The sequence below is a fragment of the Haliotis rufescens genome, unplaced genomic scaffold, assembly GCF_023055435.1.
Source record: "Haliotis rufescens isolate VD_foot unplaced genomic scaffold, xgHalRufe1.0.p SCAF_2, whole genome shotgun sequence".
NCBI classification, from domain to species: domain Eukaryota; kingdom Metazoa; phylum Mollusca; class Gastropoda; order Lepetellida; family Haliotidae; genus Haliotis; species Haliotis rufescens.
This window is the reverse complement of record NW_025963890.1, coordinates 57233607-57250273: the sequence shown is the minus strand read 5'-3', so window position 1 is coordinate 57250273 and position 16667 is coordinate 57233607. Positions and strand designations below refer to the sequence as shown.

The 16667-nt window shown below is 40.9% G+C and overlaps 1 protein-coding gene across 1 annotated transcript; it reads left to right on the top strand.

Annotated features, from left to right (window-relative positions):
* Window positions 1-433: 433 nt before the first annotated feature.
* LOC124141418 (protein DVR-1-like) lies at window positions 434-16046 on the top strand. The gene is made up of 2 exons (XM_046509427.2): window positions 434-1038; window positions 11483-16046. The coding sequence occupies exons 1-2, from the start codon at window positions 741-743 to the stop codon at window positions 12292-12294; spliced, it is 1110 nt and encodes a 369-aa protein (XP_046365383.1). The 5' UTR covers window positions 434-740; the 3' UTR covers window positions 12295-16046.
* The last annotated feature ends 621 nt before the right edge of the window (window positions 16047-16667 follow it).

Below are 16667 nucleotides of genomic sequence, written 5' to 3'. Positions count from 1 at the left end.
TAGTAAACACTGAGATTTTCATTTGAACGAGAACTGTAAGATTGTTAAAATGGGCGGGGTACCTCTCAACAGACCTTGCAGAGGTATTTAAGATATGTACAATATTAGCCTATAAACATATCAAGCTATCTATCGCTGCCCCGCTATTACGCCCACTACGGGAATATATGATATCGACATGTGATTTATTGCAATATACAAATGGTTTGTTTTCTTTGCTGCTCGGGACGAAAAATGCACCCTCGCGGAAATCATTATCAGAAATTGTTCTTGAAAGAAAAATGGTCTTATTGGTGCTATCATTGGAGCTAGTAGAGTGTTGTCCATTTCACATTTGTCAGCGAGGCGTGCGGGACCATGTACAGCCTCTCTGATTGGTTGGTGATTTCGCTGTCACCTCAGTAAACTATTATAGTGAAATCTGACGTCACTGTAGGGAGAGGAGTCCCCAGTATGATACGCCAAGTTTATATTACAAATGTCTGTCGTTTTCAACAGTGCAATCTTGCGCGTACACAAAACCAGCTGATTTTTTTTTTCATGTAAATTTCATCACATTTCCGTTCATCGGTTCCCATCAATTACTAGTCAAGCCCAATCTTCCGTCTTAAATGGGAGTATCACTTAACGGAACTCGGTTCACATTATTTAAAAGGACGGGAATACACTTCAACGGTCAGTTAACCATCCAGAGAGACAAGTGACGGATTGAAATTGACAACTGCTATTGACAACACGCTATGAAAGATACCACATTGGCACTGCCGCTGGTAGCGCTTACTTTTGTTATATGTTGGACTCAGGGACACCTCAAATGTCTACCCTCTTCGGACTCTTCGGAATACAGAGAGGTTCTCATTAACCAGTTTAAAAAGAAAATCCTCAAGAGGCTTGGGTATTCTTCTCCGCCAAATGTCACCGCTATGCCAAGTGATCAACTTAGAAAAGATATGGCTCACCAATTTATGATGCAGCGAGGAATACCGTCAATTGATTCACAACAGGAAGGTGAAAAACTCCGCACATACAGAGCACTGAGTAAGTCTTCATTCCTTTTAATTCCTAGTTTTATCCTCTGCCTGACTTCCAGTTTTATACCCTAAGAGATAGAGTGCATTGATGCATAAAGTGCTTATGGCAGTTATCTATACCATCATGTGTGACTGGTTTCGCGTCATTTAAATCTAATATTTATCCTTTTCGTTTTTCATAATTTAACATTGAAAAAAATATGGAAATGAATACCTATATATGTTTTTTTAATTCTTAAGTTCATAAAAAGAATGTGTGTGTGTGTGTGTGTGTGTGTGTGTGTGTGTGTGTGTGTGTGTATATATATATATATATATATATATATATATATTCGATATCAATCGGAATCTAATCTTATAATATTAAATTTTATAACTTTATATTAAGATTAAATGTCGCTCTATTAAATTAGGAATTCATGATGACCTTTCGAGAATCAATTACAATCCTTTATATAGAACATAGAATGCATATAGTACTTTTAATGACGAAAGCTGTTCAACTACACTAGAAATAGATGATTTTCTCTCGCGACGATATGGCGTCAACGGAGCTCCAGCAATATAGCACGGGTTGTTCTGACACCACACGCTATATTGTTCGGGTTTTACTCAAACATCAAACACACCAATATTGAATGTGATTTGATTTTGTAGAATAAGATACCGCCCGTACTTGACCATGTATCGATAGGTTACGATAACTGCATTCCAGTGTCGATGTTCGATGTGTTGGAGCGATGTACCCCTGACAATCGTTCCATATCTGTGATGACACAGACTTATCAGCGCGGAGTCGGGAAATGTGTATGATTGATAATCATGCCTGGTATTGATATTGACTTTTGTGACATGTACTTGACGCATGTCAGTATCACCTCATCTCATCTCAGTTTTAATTTCATTTCATTTCTAATGTTAATAGAGACGATATTCTAAACACATTTTATCGTTTAACTTGAATGAGTGAGTGAGTGAGTGAATATGGTTTTACGCCGCCTTTAGCAATATTCCAGCAATATCACGGCGGGGACACCAGAAATGAGCTTCACACATTGTACCCATGTCGGGAATCGAACCCGGGTCTTCGGCGTGACGAGAGAACGCTTTAACCACATGGCTACCCGACCGCCCCGTTTTACTTGAAGCTCTGTCATTTCCTTAGAAAGCCCCAGGCTATGATGTTTGACTATGGAATGAGATCTCTTTCACTCACTCATTTCAAATTCCGGTCTTCATGTCTGGCATTGTTCTGTTTGGGGGCAAGTCGACCACGTTACCGCATACGATGTACAGAGTGTTGTCCCTCAGTCGCGCCAGGATCCGCAGATTGCGAATTCGAATTCCAGATTTCCCTTTAACAGCATCATACGCGTGCCGTGGGTTTCACTGAAGGGGTAAATGCCTACCACTTGAATCAAGATGACATTTGAGTTCTGCAAACATGTTAAAACATCACACCACCTTACAAAACAGTTAACCCATGTCCTTGAAGACAGAACTATCAGCTTACAAAATCAATTCATGATTCAGCGGTCATTGGTTTAGCCTGTTGATAAAATATAGTTCTGATAAGCATTTTGCGACCCACAGTAGGAGAGACTAAGAAGGAGATTGGTTTATCGCTGCGGAGTAATCCTTTGTGACACGTGGAAACTTGTGGTGTTTAACGCGATGACGTCAAGGACGTGGCTCCAATGGTTGCATTAATGGAAAATGGTTTCGGTGCCAAGATAGAATATCTTAAGATGAATCAGCACAACGGTTATTGGGCACTAGAACGCAAGATGACATGCCCTTGTGTTTGCTTCGATCAGTGTCTCATCACCACCTACACGTCCAGTGGGACGGTACTAAAAAAATACAGTTGCTTCCGACTGTAAAGGGCACGCGGGGCAGTGGGTAGTTGTTCAAGCGTTCGCTTGTTATACCGAAGGCTCTGGGTTCGACTCCCAACATAGGTATAATGTGTCTTGCCCATTTATGGTGTCCCAGGGTTGGAATATAGATAAAAAACGGCGTAAAACTATACTAAATTTAGGGTAACCGACAAGTCAAGTCGCCTAAGGGGACATTATTTGCTTTGCGGAGGTGCGCCCCTTTTGCATGCCAGATCTTTTTTCCGGTCAATGAATCAGTATGCATTCGAATCATATTATCAACTCCCTAGGGAGTATACAACCCAAGCTGCCCTATGTGCCGCTAGAAGAGTAATGGTCATTGCCATCGCATCCTACCGGGTACCCATTCACTGCTGGTATTTTATATATTACACAAGACGTTATGTTGAAATATCAGTGACGTAACATGTTTAGGGAAATTCGTTTAAAGCAACGAATCTGAACCCTTTGGGAGGGTGTGGTGGGTAGACGGGTAGGGTGATCGCTTGCTGTACATACGCTTCGGTTCGAGTCTAGTGGATAGATCTTAAATACCCAACGCTTGTCACCAGAGCCGGCTTAACTGAACTCGGGTACGTACATGGTGACTTTGTTTAATTGTGCCTTATCGTACCCATACATGGATAATGACGGGGGCTATTACCACTGGTTTGTCTGGTTTCAGTGAGTGAGTGAGTGAGCGAGTTGGGTTTAACGCCGCGTTTAACAGTATTCCAGTTATATCACGGCGTGTCAGCATGATGTGGGCGGAAAGCCCGAAGGGATGCAGGTCTCAGACGTTTACCGCTTTGGTGCTGACAAACCTAGAAACATAACCTGGGCTAGCCGGGATTTGAACCCACGATCATAGGTTTCTGGCGTGCCCAAGAACTCAATTCTGCACAGCGAATTTCGGCGCTTGAGACGACTGGGCCACCCGTGCCCCGTCTGATTTTACAAAGTGATATAGCTGTAGGAGTGCCGTTTGCATTGAAAACGAACATCCATTCGCTCACAAACTCCTTATTACCGCCAATCTCCCGAATCTCAGCCATTACCTATGTCGATATATCTAACGCGATCCCCACACACACACGAATGTATAATATTGATATCACGTAGTTCATAAAGTTATTGTAGAATATTAGTAGAATCATACCAGATCTCTGTGGCTTTATCTTCCTTTTAGACCGACGAATTTATTTTTGTGTGAAAAGTAAACGATAAAATTTCTTTCAAATAACTTAAATGACTAATTATTAAAGGAAATCACAACTTCATTAGCTTCATGTGAAAATATAAGTAATGTGTCGAGCAAGGTTTATTTCAGTATATATGAATGAATATAAATAAATGCATGCATACAAATAGAACGAAAACGACAGTCATGTATCATATGGTTATTAATATGGCTGACTTGTTGCTTGCCCCGAGGATTTAACGGATTTAAAGCATCAATGGACCGATTAAGCGGATTATAGGGAAGCGTTCCCAAGATACGTGCGCGGGATCTTTCTAAAAAATGCCATGATGGCATATACATTGACTATATATAGACCGTCGATCAATACCAATGCTAAACATTATCCCAATTTATCACACAGAGATCTGAGAGTAAAATCAAAATGTCAAGTGTTCGTTTATTTGCACAGCGCACGTCTGTCATTGAAGCCCATCACAAGTTGCGGCCAAACGAACGGGCTGTGTCATTGCAGATGCTAATCTTTTACGATTACTGCAATAATACACTTGTCGTCGAGTAACAGAACGATAGCCCCTTTCGTCTTGATCAATAGATACTTATTATAGCCTGAAATCGGAATAAATGTCAATGGAAGGGTGCGTTACTGTCATAGCTGCAAGGTTGGATAGTGGGGGGCGGAGAATAGTTTTAAAGAGAGACTCTTCTCTGTGACGGGGTATGCTACTGTCATAGCTGCAAGGTTGGATAGTGGGGCCGGAGAACAGTTTTAGAGAGACTCTTCTCTGTGACAGGGTATGCTGCTGTCATAGCTGCAAGCAAGGTTGGATAGTGGGGGCCGGAGAACAGTTTTAAAGAGAGACTCTTCTCTGTGACAGGGTATGCTACTGTCTAGGCTGCAAGGTTGGATAGTGTGTGTGTGTGTGTTGGGGGGGGGGGGGGGGAACAGTTTTAAAGAGAGACTCTTCTCTGTGACAGGGTATGCTGCTGTCTAGGCTGCAAGGTTGGATAGTGTGTGTGTGTGTGTGTGTTGGGGTGGGGTGTGTGTGTGTGTGGGGGGGGGGGGGGGGGGGGGTGGGGGAGAACAGTTTTAAAGAGAGACTCTTCTCTGTATGGGTATGCTGCTGTCATATTTGCAAGGTTGAGTCTGGACCAGGCAATCCAGTGATTGATATTATGAGCATCGATCCACACAATAGGGATCGATGACATACTTCAACCAAGTCAGCGGGCCTGACCACCCGATCGCTTCATTGGCCTCTTACGACAAGCATGGGTTGCTGAAGACCTATTCTACCCCGGATCTTCACGGGTTGCTGAAGACCTATTCTACCCCGGATCTTCACGGGTCTAGGCGTCTAATGGATCAGGTGGTCCGGCTCGGTGACTTGGTTGATAGAGTATCCTGGTTCACCGACGACATGGATCGTTGCTCACAATATCGATCACTGGATAGTCTAATCCAAACTCGCGATTCTTTACAGGAGGGGGCTGGGGGTAATTGCCTAGTGCGGCGTATAACAACAAACAATCCAATTATGACTGAGCTATTCCACACTGTACTCGGAAATCAACAAACATTGTTAACCCCGGACTTATATACTTAAGCTAAAAGTAACTTAATTTAACATTTAAATTGATATCAAATAAGCTTGATGAATGGTGGGTTGCCCTTAAAATTTTAGACACAAATACAAAGATCAATGGAGTCAATATTTAGACATAATTAAGGTCCCAGCAATTTACCTTAAAGATCACAAGCATATTTATACAGGATTGAAGCTTAAAAGGTAAAGTTATGTGATATTTAGAGCCCAGTGACTGGACCCATATCCTAAATATATCTATTTCTGTAGTCTTTAACCTGCGGCTTACGAGAAGCTGGCGATCTCATTAATAAACGTTCAGTCTTATAGAGGAAATTGGACAATATTCCTATAGGATTGAAGTCTTGCCAGATGAAAACTCTCCTTCTAGCGTAAGTAATTATTCATGCTTTTTATTGTCAGGTTTGTATCAAATTTGACCTTATTCGAATTACTCTAACGATTTTGGGTAGAGATCAACACTCGAAATATCCTTTGAAGTGATGTTTGCTTGGGGATTATGTTATTAAGCTTAGGGTGTTTAAACTGGTGTTTACAACGGTATTAAAACAGTTTGTCGGCTATTCAGCTTTGGATGGCAAGGTGTCAAATGGGCTCAAATATCGTCAAACCAGTGTTGATATGAGTGAGTATGGTTTTACGCCGCTTTTAGCAATATTCCAGCAATATCCAGCGGAGGACACCAGAAATGGGCTTCACACATTGTGCCGATGTGGGGAATCGAACCCGGGTCTTCGGCGTGACGAGCGAACGCTTTAACCACTAGGCTACCCGACCGCCCCAGTGTTGATATGAGGTGTGAAGGGGATGCCCAGTGCATATGAGTCCATTCATCACACTGAAAGCACGGGTTCGACTCCCCATTGAGTGCAACAAGTGAAGAAGAATGTTTGTAGCCGCTTATGCATTCGGGCCAGAATTGGCTCCAATCAACCCTATGAGTGACGACTTAGATGAAGATCGAGCGGCCACAATGCGGAACCTTGTTGACAGCGTGCCATCGTGCTCGGGTGAGGCTCGTTCGTCATACTATCAGTCACTGGCGTACCAAGCCCAATCGATTTTTCACACACTGCCTTGACAAAAATGGTTTCGCTGATTGTTGCTAAACAAGCATATCTCGACCCCTTACCTAACTCGAGCAGCTTCTCTATATCGAAGGTTGTGTTTATTTCGAAGAGTATCTGGGCTATATGCTGCCTCCGTGAAACATCGAAACAGGACAAAGTAAAATACACCTGGTTTACACATCTTTTTTGTTGTTTAACGCCGCACTCAGCAATATTCCAGCCATATGACGGCGGTCTGTAAGTTATAGAGTCTGGCCCAGACAATCCAGTGATTGACATCATGAGCATCGATCCACGCAATTGAGATATGATGCCATGAATCAGCCAAGTCAGCGAGCCTGACCACCCGATCCCATTAGTCGCCTCTTACGACAAGCATGGTCGCCTATTACGGCAAGTATGAGTTCCTGAAGACCTATTCTACCCCGGGTCTCGGTGATATAGGATTAAGGCGGGGTCTCTGTATATTGAGACCACTCGCAATGTCTCGATGGTTTCGTAATCTCGAAATACCCCGTTTGACACCTAAAGCATTGTGTCCTCAACTGTGTATCAAAACTTGAATATTCTTATTATTATCGTCAGTTCAGTTTCCAAATGCTAATAATTAAAAATAGCCGCCAGGTTATCGTGATACTAGAGTAAGTGATTTGCATTTTAGAAGGTAAAAAGAAAATATTATGTCTACATCAAATCATGTTTGTCAGCGTTTATGCTATCGTGATCGTTGAATGGGGTGTGGGCGTTACAAATAAATATAATTGTTTTGTTTTTACGGACAAATTATATTTAGATTTGAGACTTTCACATTTTCAAAGTTAAGCAGTTCTAAAGTTTTGATTGTTTGTTGTTTAACGCCGCACTCAGCAATATTCCCACTACAAGACGGCGGTCTGTAAATAATCTACTCTGTACCAGAAAATCCTGTGATTGATGTCATGAGCGATCAATTTGGATGCGCTGACATCAACCGATGCTGTTCGTCGCCTCTTAAGATAAGCGTGGGTTGCTGAAGACCAATTCAAACCCGGATCTATTAGTATCCAAATTTCATATTTCCGTTTTTTATTGTTACCAACATGTGACATTAATCTGAATGTGAGACAGAGCCACGAGGTCTTCTAAGAACTCTGTACACACTGTGACAGTAGTAATTCTATGTCAACAGATAGGCGAAAAGTTCGGGTGAGGTGCATGCATATGTATGTGTGTGGCTGCTTGTACTAGTCCGGAATGATGCCGATTTATAGTACTGGCCCACTGAGATGCCATGCTGCAGTTTAACATGAATACCCCACTCAGACACAGTATACTGACTCCGAGAAGACCAGTCCTTGATTTAGCCAATAATGCCGAGCGTCAGACAGGGTAACAAAAAGGTACCATCTTTTAACGTCTTTTGGTATGACGCGGCAGGGGATCTTCCGCTCCCCGGTCGGACGCTCTACCACTAGACGACGGAGACAGGCGAACAGGTAAACACAAGGTATAAAACTTCCTCTCTTATGTAACTTAACATAACAAAATATGCAAACATTTCGACTCTGGTGTTCAATAGACAAGAAACAAACCAATAGAAACGAAAAAGGAAGAAAAGCCTCTGTGTGAATATCTATAACATGTTGGAAGTGCCGTTTATCCGTTCAGCGTATTGTGCAGAATGAAAGAAATATTGCTACTTGTATTTATATTGCTACTTTATTTATTTCCCGCACAAATTAAACATCATTCAACACAATTCCACATGGAAACAGTTTTAAGCCTCCATGCCAACCTAGAGTCAAATTTGAGCAAAATAAGCTTCTATAATACCCTCCCACGTGTCTATGAATAATACATACACCAAAGTACCACAAACCGTTAACCGACCAGATACAACGGAAGCAAATTGACAAGGGATAATGAGATGTATTGTTCCACATCTTCTCCAAAGCGATAAATGCAAGGGCAATTCTACCATTGATTATTATTAATATGTACCTGAGGATGAGCGTTGGTTCATGGGGAGTTGGAATGACAGGACATGCAATCTTATTGACCTTAAGTCTCTTATCGGGCATTGTGGGACTTCAAGCATAATTGAACACTTTTCTCAAGAGAATATGTACATGCCTAAAACATTAGTTAATTTTATGGAATGTCGGAACCTCGTCAGAAATAGCTTTGAACTGCCGCCCACAAGTTCGATCAGATGGGTATTGTTCTAATATGACAGCTTCATACATGGGCGGTGAGTTTGGGATTCAGAAATCAGAAGGTTGAAACAAGACCGATCTGTCAGAATGTCGATTACATTTTGATGTGTTTGTGGTTAGGTGACCTTCACGCATAGTCTGCTGATGCTATCGGTGGAAGTTGCTCCACTGTGCTGATGTTGTCGTTATCTTAGTTAACAAATCTATATACTTCGTTATCGGTTTAATATACAACATGTTTTACTCTTTTTGGGTTATACACTGATTCCTAACTAAATTTATTCGCTTCAATTTCTGCATTTGCACATGAGTACGAGTTGGGTTTTAACGCCGCTTTTAACACTATTCCAGTTATATCATGGCGTGTCAGATTAAGGTGGAAGGACAGCCCGAAAGCGCAGACGTTTACCACTTATGTAAACCCCGCGAGCACGGGTGTGGTGCTGACAAATCTAGAAACATAACTGGGGCAAAGGTGGATTCGAACCCACAATCATCGGTGCCTGGCGCTCCCAAGGGTTGCAACTCGGCACAGCGAATTGCGGCTCCTAGGCGACAGGGCTACACCTTCAGCGGAATCTATTTACACTGAAATTTTAGATTATGCTGTTTAGTATACCTAAATATACCTTAATAAACTCAACTCAATAATCTAACCTCAGCTCAACACACCGTGTCGAAATTAAACAAAATAATCAAGGACACAAAAGACATCGCCTCGCCTCTACACAGCACAATACACAGCGCCACGCCACGCCACGCCACGACACGCCACCCCACGACACGCAACCCCACAATGCAATGCAATGCAATGCACAGCTTCACGCCACGCAACGCCACGCCACGACACGACACGATACGACACGCAACCCCACAACGCAGTGCAATGCAATGCAATGCACAACTTCACGCCACGCCACGCCACGCCACGCCACGACGACACACAATACCCTTGCCCCTGTGAAGACAACCAGATATGGCGTTGGCGTTTGTTGATTATTCATTTATACATTGAGTGTTTGTCCTTCGAAATTTAATTGTCGATATCGTCTATGGCTGCTGAAAGTCAGTCTGAACAACAGCAAAACATTGCCCATCAGAAACATTGAATGCGATTAGGAAAGCCCATAATATGATGGGTATCGTGTTCCATTAAATGTAAAAATAAATGTCAGATTTCAATAATTACACGGCATTCCATGAATCCATACCTCGATATGCATAATATGGTTACTGTGACTGTCTTCATCAATGTGGTTTAATGCATGTCTCGAGCAGTTAGGTGTTTTGACTTTCCATTGTAAACTATATGCAATCTCCACAGATGATAAGATGAAAAGCCTTGTCAGACATATGCAAACGTGCTTTTTAAGCACAAGGTATAGATTTTGACCTTTTTTATTTATGAAACACATCATTACATGCGACAGCTGGGAAGCTATCATGGTGAAAAGGATGTGCGCGTCTTGCTAAATCTCCAGGGCCCACTTGCACAAAGCGATAGTATCGCTAAGACTTTCGTAAACCTATGTTAAAGTATGGGAGTTACGATTATCCTAGCGCTAAGTCTATCGTAAGCCTATGTTAAAGTATGGGAGTTACGATTATCTTAGCGCTAAGACTATCGTAAGCCTATGTTAAAGTATGGGAGTTACAATTATCTTAGCGCTAAGACAATGGTAAGTCTATGTTAAAGTATGGGAGTTACGATTATCTTAGCGCTAAGACTATCGTAAGCCTATGTTAAAGTAAGGGAGTTACGATTATCTTAGCGCTAAGACTATCGTAAGCCTATGTTAAAGTATGGGAGTTATCTTAGCGCTGAGATCGCTTTGTGCAAGTGGGCCCAGTACAACATTCATAAGTAGATCTGCACCAGTATATATTCATATTTGTATCACAATAAAACATTAGTAAAATGATTCTTATCAGGTGACTTCATTACGAATCACTTTCATTTTTATATACAAGACAAAATTCAAAATTAAATCGGCATATATAGGGAGGTTGGACACACCCACGATCATGTAAGCAGAGGTGGTTCGGTTTTATTATGGACGAACCATTTGTAACCGTTTTGAAAATGTATCAGGCTAGTTTTAACCAACAATGATACTAAGCCGGATAAGTAAATATAATATACAGAAAAATACGGTTATAACGAAATCAAAGGGGCTCATTTTAGTTCGTTATAACCGTAGTTCGTTATAAGCAAATATACAGTATATAACAGCAAATGGTCAGGCATCAAGTTCGTCATATTCGTCAGTTCGTTATAAACGTCGTTTACGGTATTTATATTTTTTAACTGATCCAGTTTCAAATTCAATCTGACACGAGGCGTTCAAAAAGTTACAACTTCATTTTGCACTTTCTCACTGAAGTGTTTAAGCAAAACATATGTGCACAGCCGCTGCAAAAAGAGGGTTCACTTCGTCCTGGAATATAGTGGCCAGATATAAGCCGCATTGATTGATCGTATATTGTTTCTGTTACAGATGGTGTCCCCTTGGACGTGAGCTCTCACTTCCCCGATGTGACTCCCCTCCATACGTCAACGTTTCATATAGGAGAACATTCGCCTCGAGATCACCTAGTGGAAAAAGCCTGGCTTAGCTTTTGTAAGAAGATATCCACTGGAAGGAGGCCTTTACAAAGTCTAACTCAAAAAGGGAGGCTTCTGATCTACCAACTTGAACACGAGGATGGCTCGCACAGAACCGGGCGCCATCTTGTCGTCAGTCGTCCAGTGACGTCCCTGTCGTCTGCTTGCATGACAATCGATGTCACAGAAACTCTGAGAAAGAATTTCACAGGGGATGTGACATTTGTTCTGGTGTTCATAAACGGACGGAAATCCAGTGAGCAAGCCAAGAGTGATCGTAAATCACTAATGTCCAGTATTCGATCTACCCTTTTAGTGAACTTAGCTGAAAGAGGTAAAGATATACCCCGAGAGAAAAGGGAGGTTGGAAGGACAGACTGTACAGCGAATGATGGCGAGAAGAGGTGTTGCCGGTACCACACTTACATATCCTTCAAAGAAATAGCATGGGATGACTGGGTTGTCGCCCCTCCCGGATATGACGCCTATTACTGCGCAGGAGAGTGCCCCCATCGATACAAAATGGCGCATACATTCGCAGGGATTAAGTCACTACTACATCACATGGACCCTACTCGTGTTCCTCCGCCGACGTGTACGGCGACGCGACTACGTCCTTTGACGTTGCTAAGCCTCGATGAGGTTGGGAAGATGACGTATTCAGACCACCCTGAAATGATTGTGGACGAGTGCAAGTGTTCCTGACAACGGAGAGTTTCAGTTAGGACAGACATTTGCAATGAGCTTCTGGATTGACTGAATGGCGTATGTGTCAATGCACGTACACAGATACTGGCATATACGAGCAGGGCTAAGGTTATATATAAGCTCAAAAGCAAATCTGGATCTTTCAGTTTCAGTTGAAAATGTCGTAAGTTATTATATCCAACTAATTAACTGTACTGACGCTTAGTCAGCACTCAAAGAATACTTCCACATGGTTATATTTTTAAAGTATAATTTAAAACTTTAAAAATTTAAAATAAATTTGCATGACACACAACTGCTAATAGGTATCTTGGACATGTTATCTTTGAAAATTAATAAATTTGCTTTTTTCGGCATAAATTTTACATTTCAAACATGGTAGGAGTCATGTGATTGCAAATTCATTTCTTACCCCTGTCTTCTTTGAAACAATTTATTTTTGCACAAAATTACCCAGCCACAGATTACATTTTACACACTGTTGAACAAATGAGTGATGGTTAAATCCAATTTAACATCGGTCAATTTTAAAAAAACAAACTCGGTGGTATACATTCTTTTGCCTCTCTGGTTCTATGAACTCAATAGAGGGCCACAACAAATTCCTTCCTTGTTCTTCAGTTTGAAGAGCCGGGCTCGGCTCCACAAAGGATTCTTAGCACTACGACTATCGCAATTCTGTGTTAGAGTATGAAAGTTACGATAATCGAAGGGCTAAGATGGCTTTGTGGAACAGGGCCCTGTGGCGAATTAATAAATTATAGTTTGAAGAAGTTTTTATTTTCTCCGTTTGATGTATGTGCATCTAGTACTGACTCAGATTGTATGTAAATTATGTGCTTTCCATTCATAAATATTTAGGGTTCTAGGGACCATTGATCTCTGTTTTTATTAACATTGAAAGATTTGTTTCAACCACTTTCTTTTGTAAATATTGTCAATTGGTCCTCGTCATTCAACCACAGCATATGAAGGTTTGTTTTTAAATAGAAAAAAAATGTGTGTGATTCTTCCGGGAAACTAATAATTGGGAGTGGTCTTCGTGTGCAGTTTGTTACGAGTTGCTGCCTGCTCCCATTTCGGCTGCAATAGACATATCAGTATAAGTAGGTTTCAAAACCTTATGTTTCCATGGTAACATATTTAAAACTTTGTGTTGATAGCTTGACAGGATGATACCAGGACAATGGGAAGGGACATAAGTCCTATTGTAACGAAGTCGCACGTAGCGAAGCCTCTGCTATGATAAAATTGGTGTTGTGCATGGTCATTTAGCGCTACTGTGGTGTTGAAAGTGAAACTCGGTTAAAGCGAAGTACATTTCGATATAACCCAGGTGATTTTAAGGTCTTGAGGGATATGAATATATTGGCACGCGCATGTCTAGTTCAGTATATGAGATACAGCCATCTTGGGGGCGTTGTTATTTACCAAGAAACATAAGACTTTACCTGGAATCGGATACTAAATGTAAGATATTATATTTATTTATGTATATAAAGATGAAATCTCTGTAAATATGACATATTTATTTATTTATTTGTGTGCATGTGCTTTATGCATGTTATATGTTATAGGTTGTATGTCTTTAAAAGCAACGGTATGATGCTTAACCAAACTCGAGCTGGCTCAAGAAGCGGATCTGATTGAGTCCTGAAATTCAATAGGTTGATCGTTTATTTATTTTGTCGAGGTAAAATGTTTGCAAATGTATCTATTTTTAAAACAATTTGAGAAAATACATAGACAATTCTATTAACATGGGTTGGGGACGGGAGCGAGTCCTAGTGCAGTAGAACCGAAGCGCATGTTATGTTTCTTTGGAAATGGTTTAATTATGAATGATATGTGAGTGGTTCCTCAATACCAACCGATCATCCAAATTGCCTCGTTTGTATGTTTTTACAGTTATTGAAAAATATTTGTTCATGTATCTTATCTAGGGCGATCTTAATTCTGTTTTAGAAAAGGTTCAAATGGCATATTGAAACATGTTTACTATTTTGTTTTTCACATGTGAACACGTTTTGGGCAAGTTTTATCATTTTGAGGTGGTGAAGCAACATATATTCGATTACTTAAAGGAATTCCTTTTTAATTTATCGTTACACCATCGTTCGATTATTGAATTTAATTCTCAGTGTTTCTTATTACTGTGAACACTCCTGCACAATGAAAACCAGCTTAATTACCTTTGTCCATTAATGTAGAAAAGACTGCTCTGTGTGTATAACTAATTATGTGTTTGACTGTTGGCAGGTCCGGGTTTACATACGTTTGTGTTCTCATAGGTTTGACGATGCGAGGGACAGCTATACGTTATTTACATATATGACCTCTGCAAATCCACTTCCGTCCGTTAATACAAATCAAATTTTATTTATTTATTTACTTGAACTACAAATCAAATTTTATTTATTTACTATTTATTTTATATGGTTAACATTTGCGCTAGTTCGTTATACAACACTGTTATGTTGTTTGACTTCATTTTGAAATGTGAGCTCCAGTGTGAATGGATTTTGCATTCGTAACTGTATACAGCGAGACCTCGTGAATCTGGAACCCTCCATTCCGGACGCTGACTGTTGTAACGTCTAAATGTAGACTTTATCCACGATTCATCCGAACGTGTGTCAATCCGAACGATTGGGAAACATGCCCTGATCAAAGGGGCTTTTCTGTGTATTTTTATATACCAATTCTTCTGTAAATTACATTGTATATCATACTATCGAAGCGGCTGAGAATGTTAACTCACGCAACACTTGGTTTTCAGATGATAATACCTCGACGTTTGAATCTGTTAAATCCGTTGTTGAATCTTAAGACATATGAATGTTCCTGTTTCATTCCAATGGTATCAGCTTTCTGAATTAGATTTGTTTATTTATTGGTATATTTAGTTTAGCTAGTCTTAGACCCCCTGGGAATTCCGGGTAAGAATAGGTACTCAGCCACACATGCTGTAAAGCGACTTAATGGATCGGCGGTCAGGCTTGGTGACTTCGTTGATAGCGTGTCATCGTGCCCCGACAGCGTGCTCATAATATCAATCACTGGATTCGCTGTTCCAGACTCGATATTTATGGGCCGCTGTATTATAGCTGCAATATTGTTGAGTGCGGCGTTAGAAAACAAACAACACACAAGCTAGATTCAGAAATGCTCTCTGTGCTTTGCAAGGATATTTTTTTAGTTCTAATGAGGTGAAATGCCGACAAGTGTCCGTTTTGCAAAATGACGCCATTTATATTTGGTCAAGGGCATTTGGTATTAAATGAATGGATCAAGCTCTGTCAATAGCTATAACAAGAAGTAGTTACTCAGAATTCATACGATTAAGAGTTGTTTCATAATTTGGGTCCTTTTTGAATGCCATCACCAGAAAAACTCAAAGCTGTGTGTACTTTAGTATTGCTCAAGTGTCACCCACGTTAGCTGTATATATCAGCATTGTAAACCCCTTTAAATATTCTCTTCTCAAGAAAGAGTACCGTAAATTATATTTGTACATATACAATTTGCGTTTTATTGTTTACATGTGTTTCTCTCAAATTGTTTACTTTGATGTGTTTCAACTCAACCAATCAGGTGCTTGTGTGATTGTCGACAACAGATAAACTTCTTATGAACACATGATGATTCTTGCCAAAATATGATAGAATTTGTTATCTCCACTGCTTCAGACTCTGTGATATCATGAAGGCCCCCCTTGGGGTCATTTGAATAAACTATTGTTGTCGACATTTGTGTTTTAGTAATTATGATTCCATCTCCTCAGTGTGTGGCCATGTAGTCTCTTGGACGCTGAGGTCGGCTGTGCAGAGTTGCGTCCCATAATACTTACAGAATTCGATTGAATTGTGTATGAATTGTGTTTGAATCCAATCCTTCGCCATGATTAAAATGCTTGGCGTGTTAGCACCGTACCGGTGACTTCTTACAAACCCGCCTCCCTTGTTCATTCGCCCCTAGGCATGATACAGTGTAGTTGATCATCAGCCTACCCAACCACATATACATTGGTAAAACCTCGTTTCCCCAGATCCCCGATCCTGACGATATTGTCCGGAAACCCAACATATAATCATTGGTCCAAGATTATTGCACTTATGAGTGTGTGTGTGTGTGTGTGTGTGTGTGTGTGTGTGTGTGTGTGTGTGTGTGTGTGTGTGTGTGTGTGTGTGTGTGTGTGTGTGTGTGTGTGTGGCTGCTTGTACTAGTCCGGACTGATGCCGATTTATAGTGCTACCTCACTGAGATACCATGCCGCAGTTTAACATGAATACCCCACTCAGACACAGTATACTGACTCCGAGCCGACCAGTCCTTGTTTTAGCCCCTTAATGCCGAGCGCCAGACAGGGT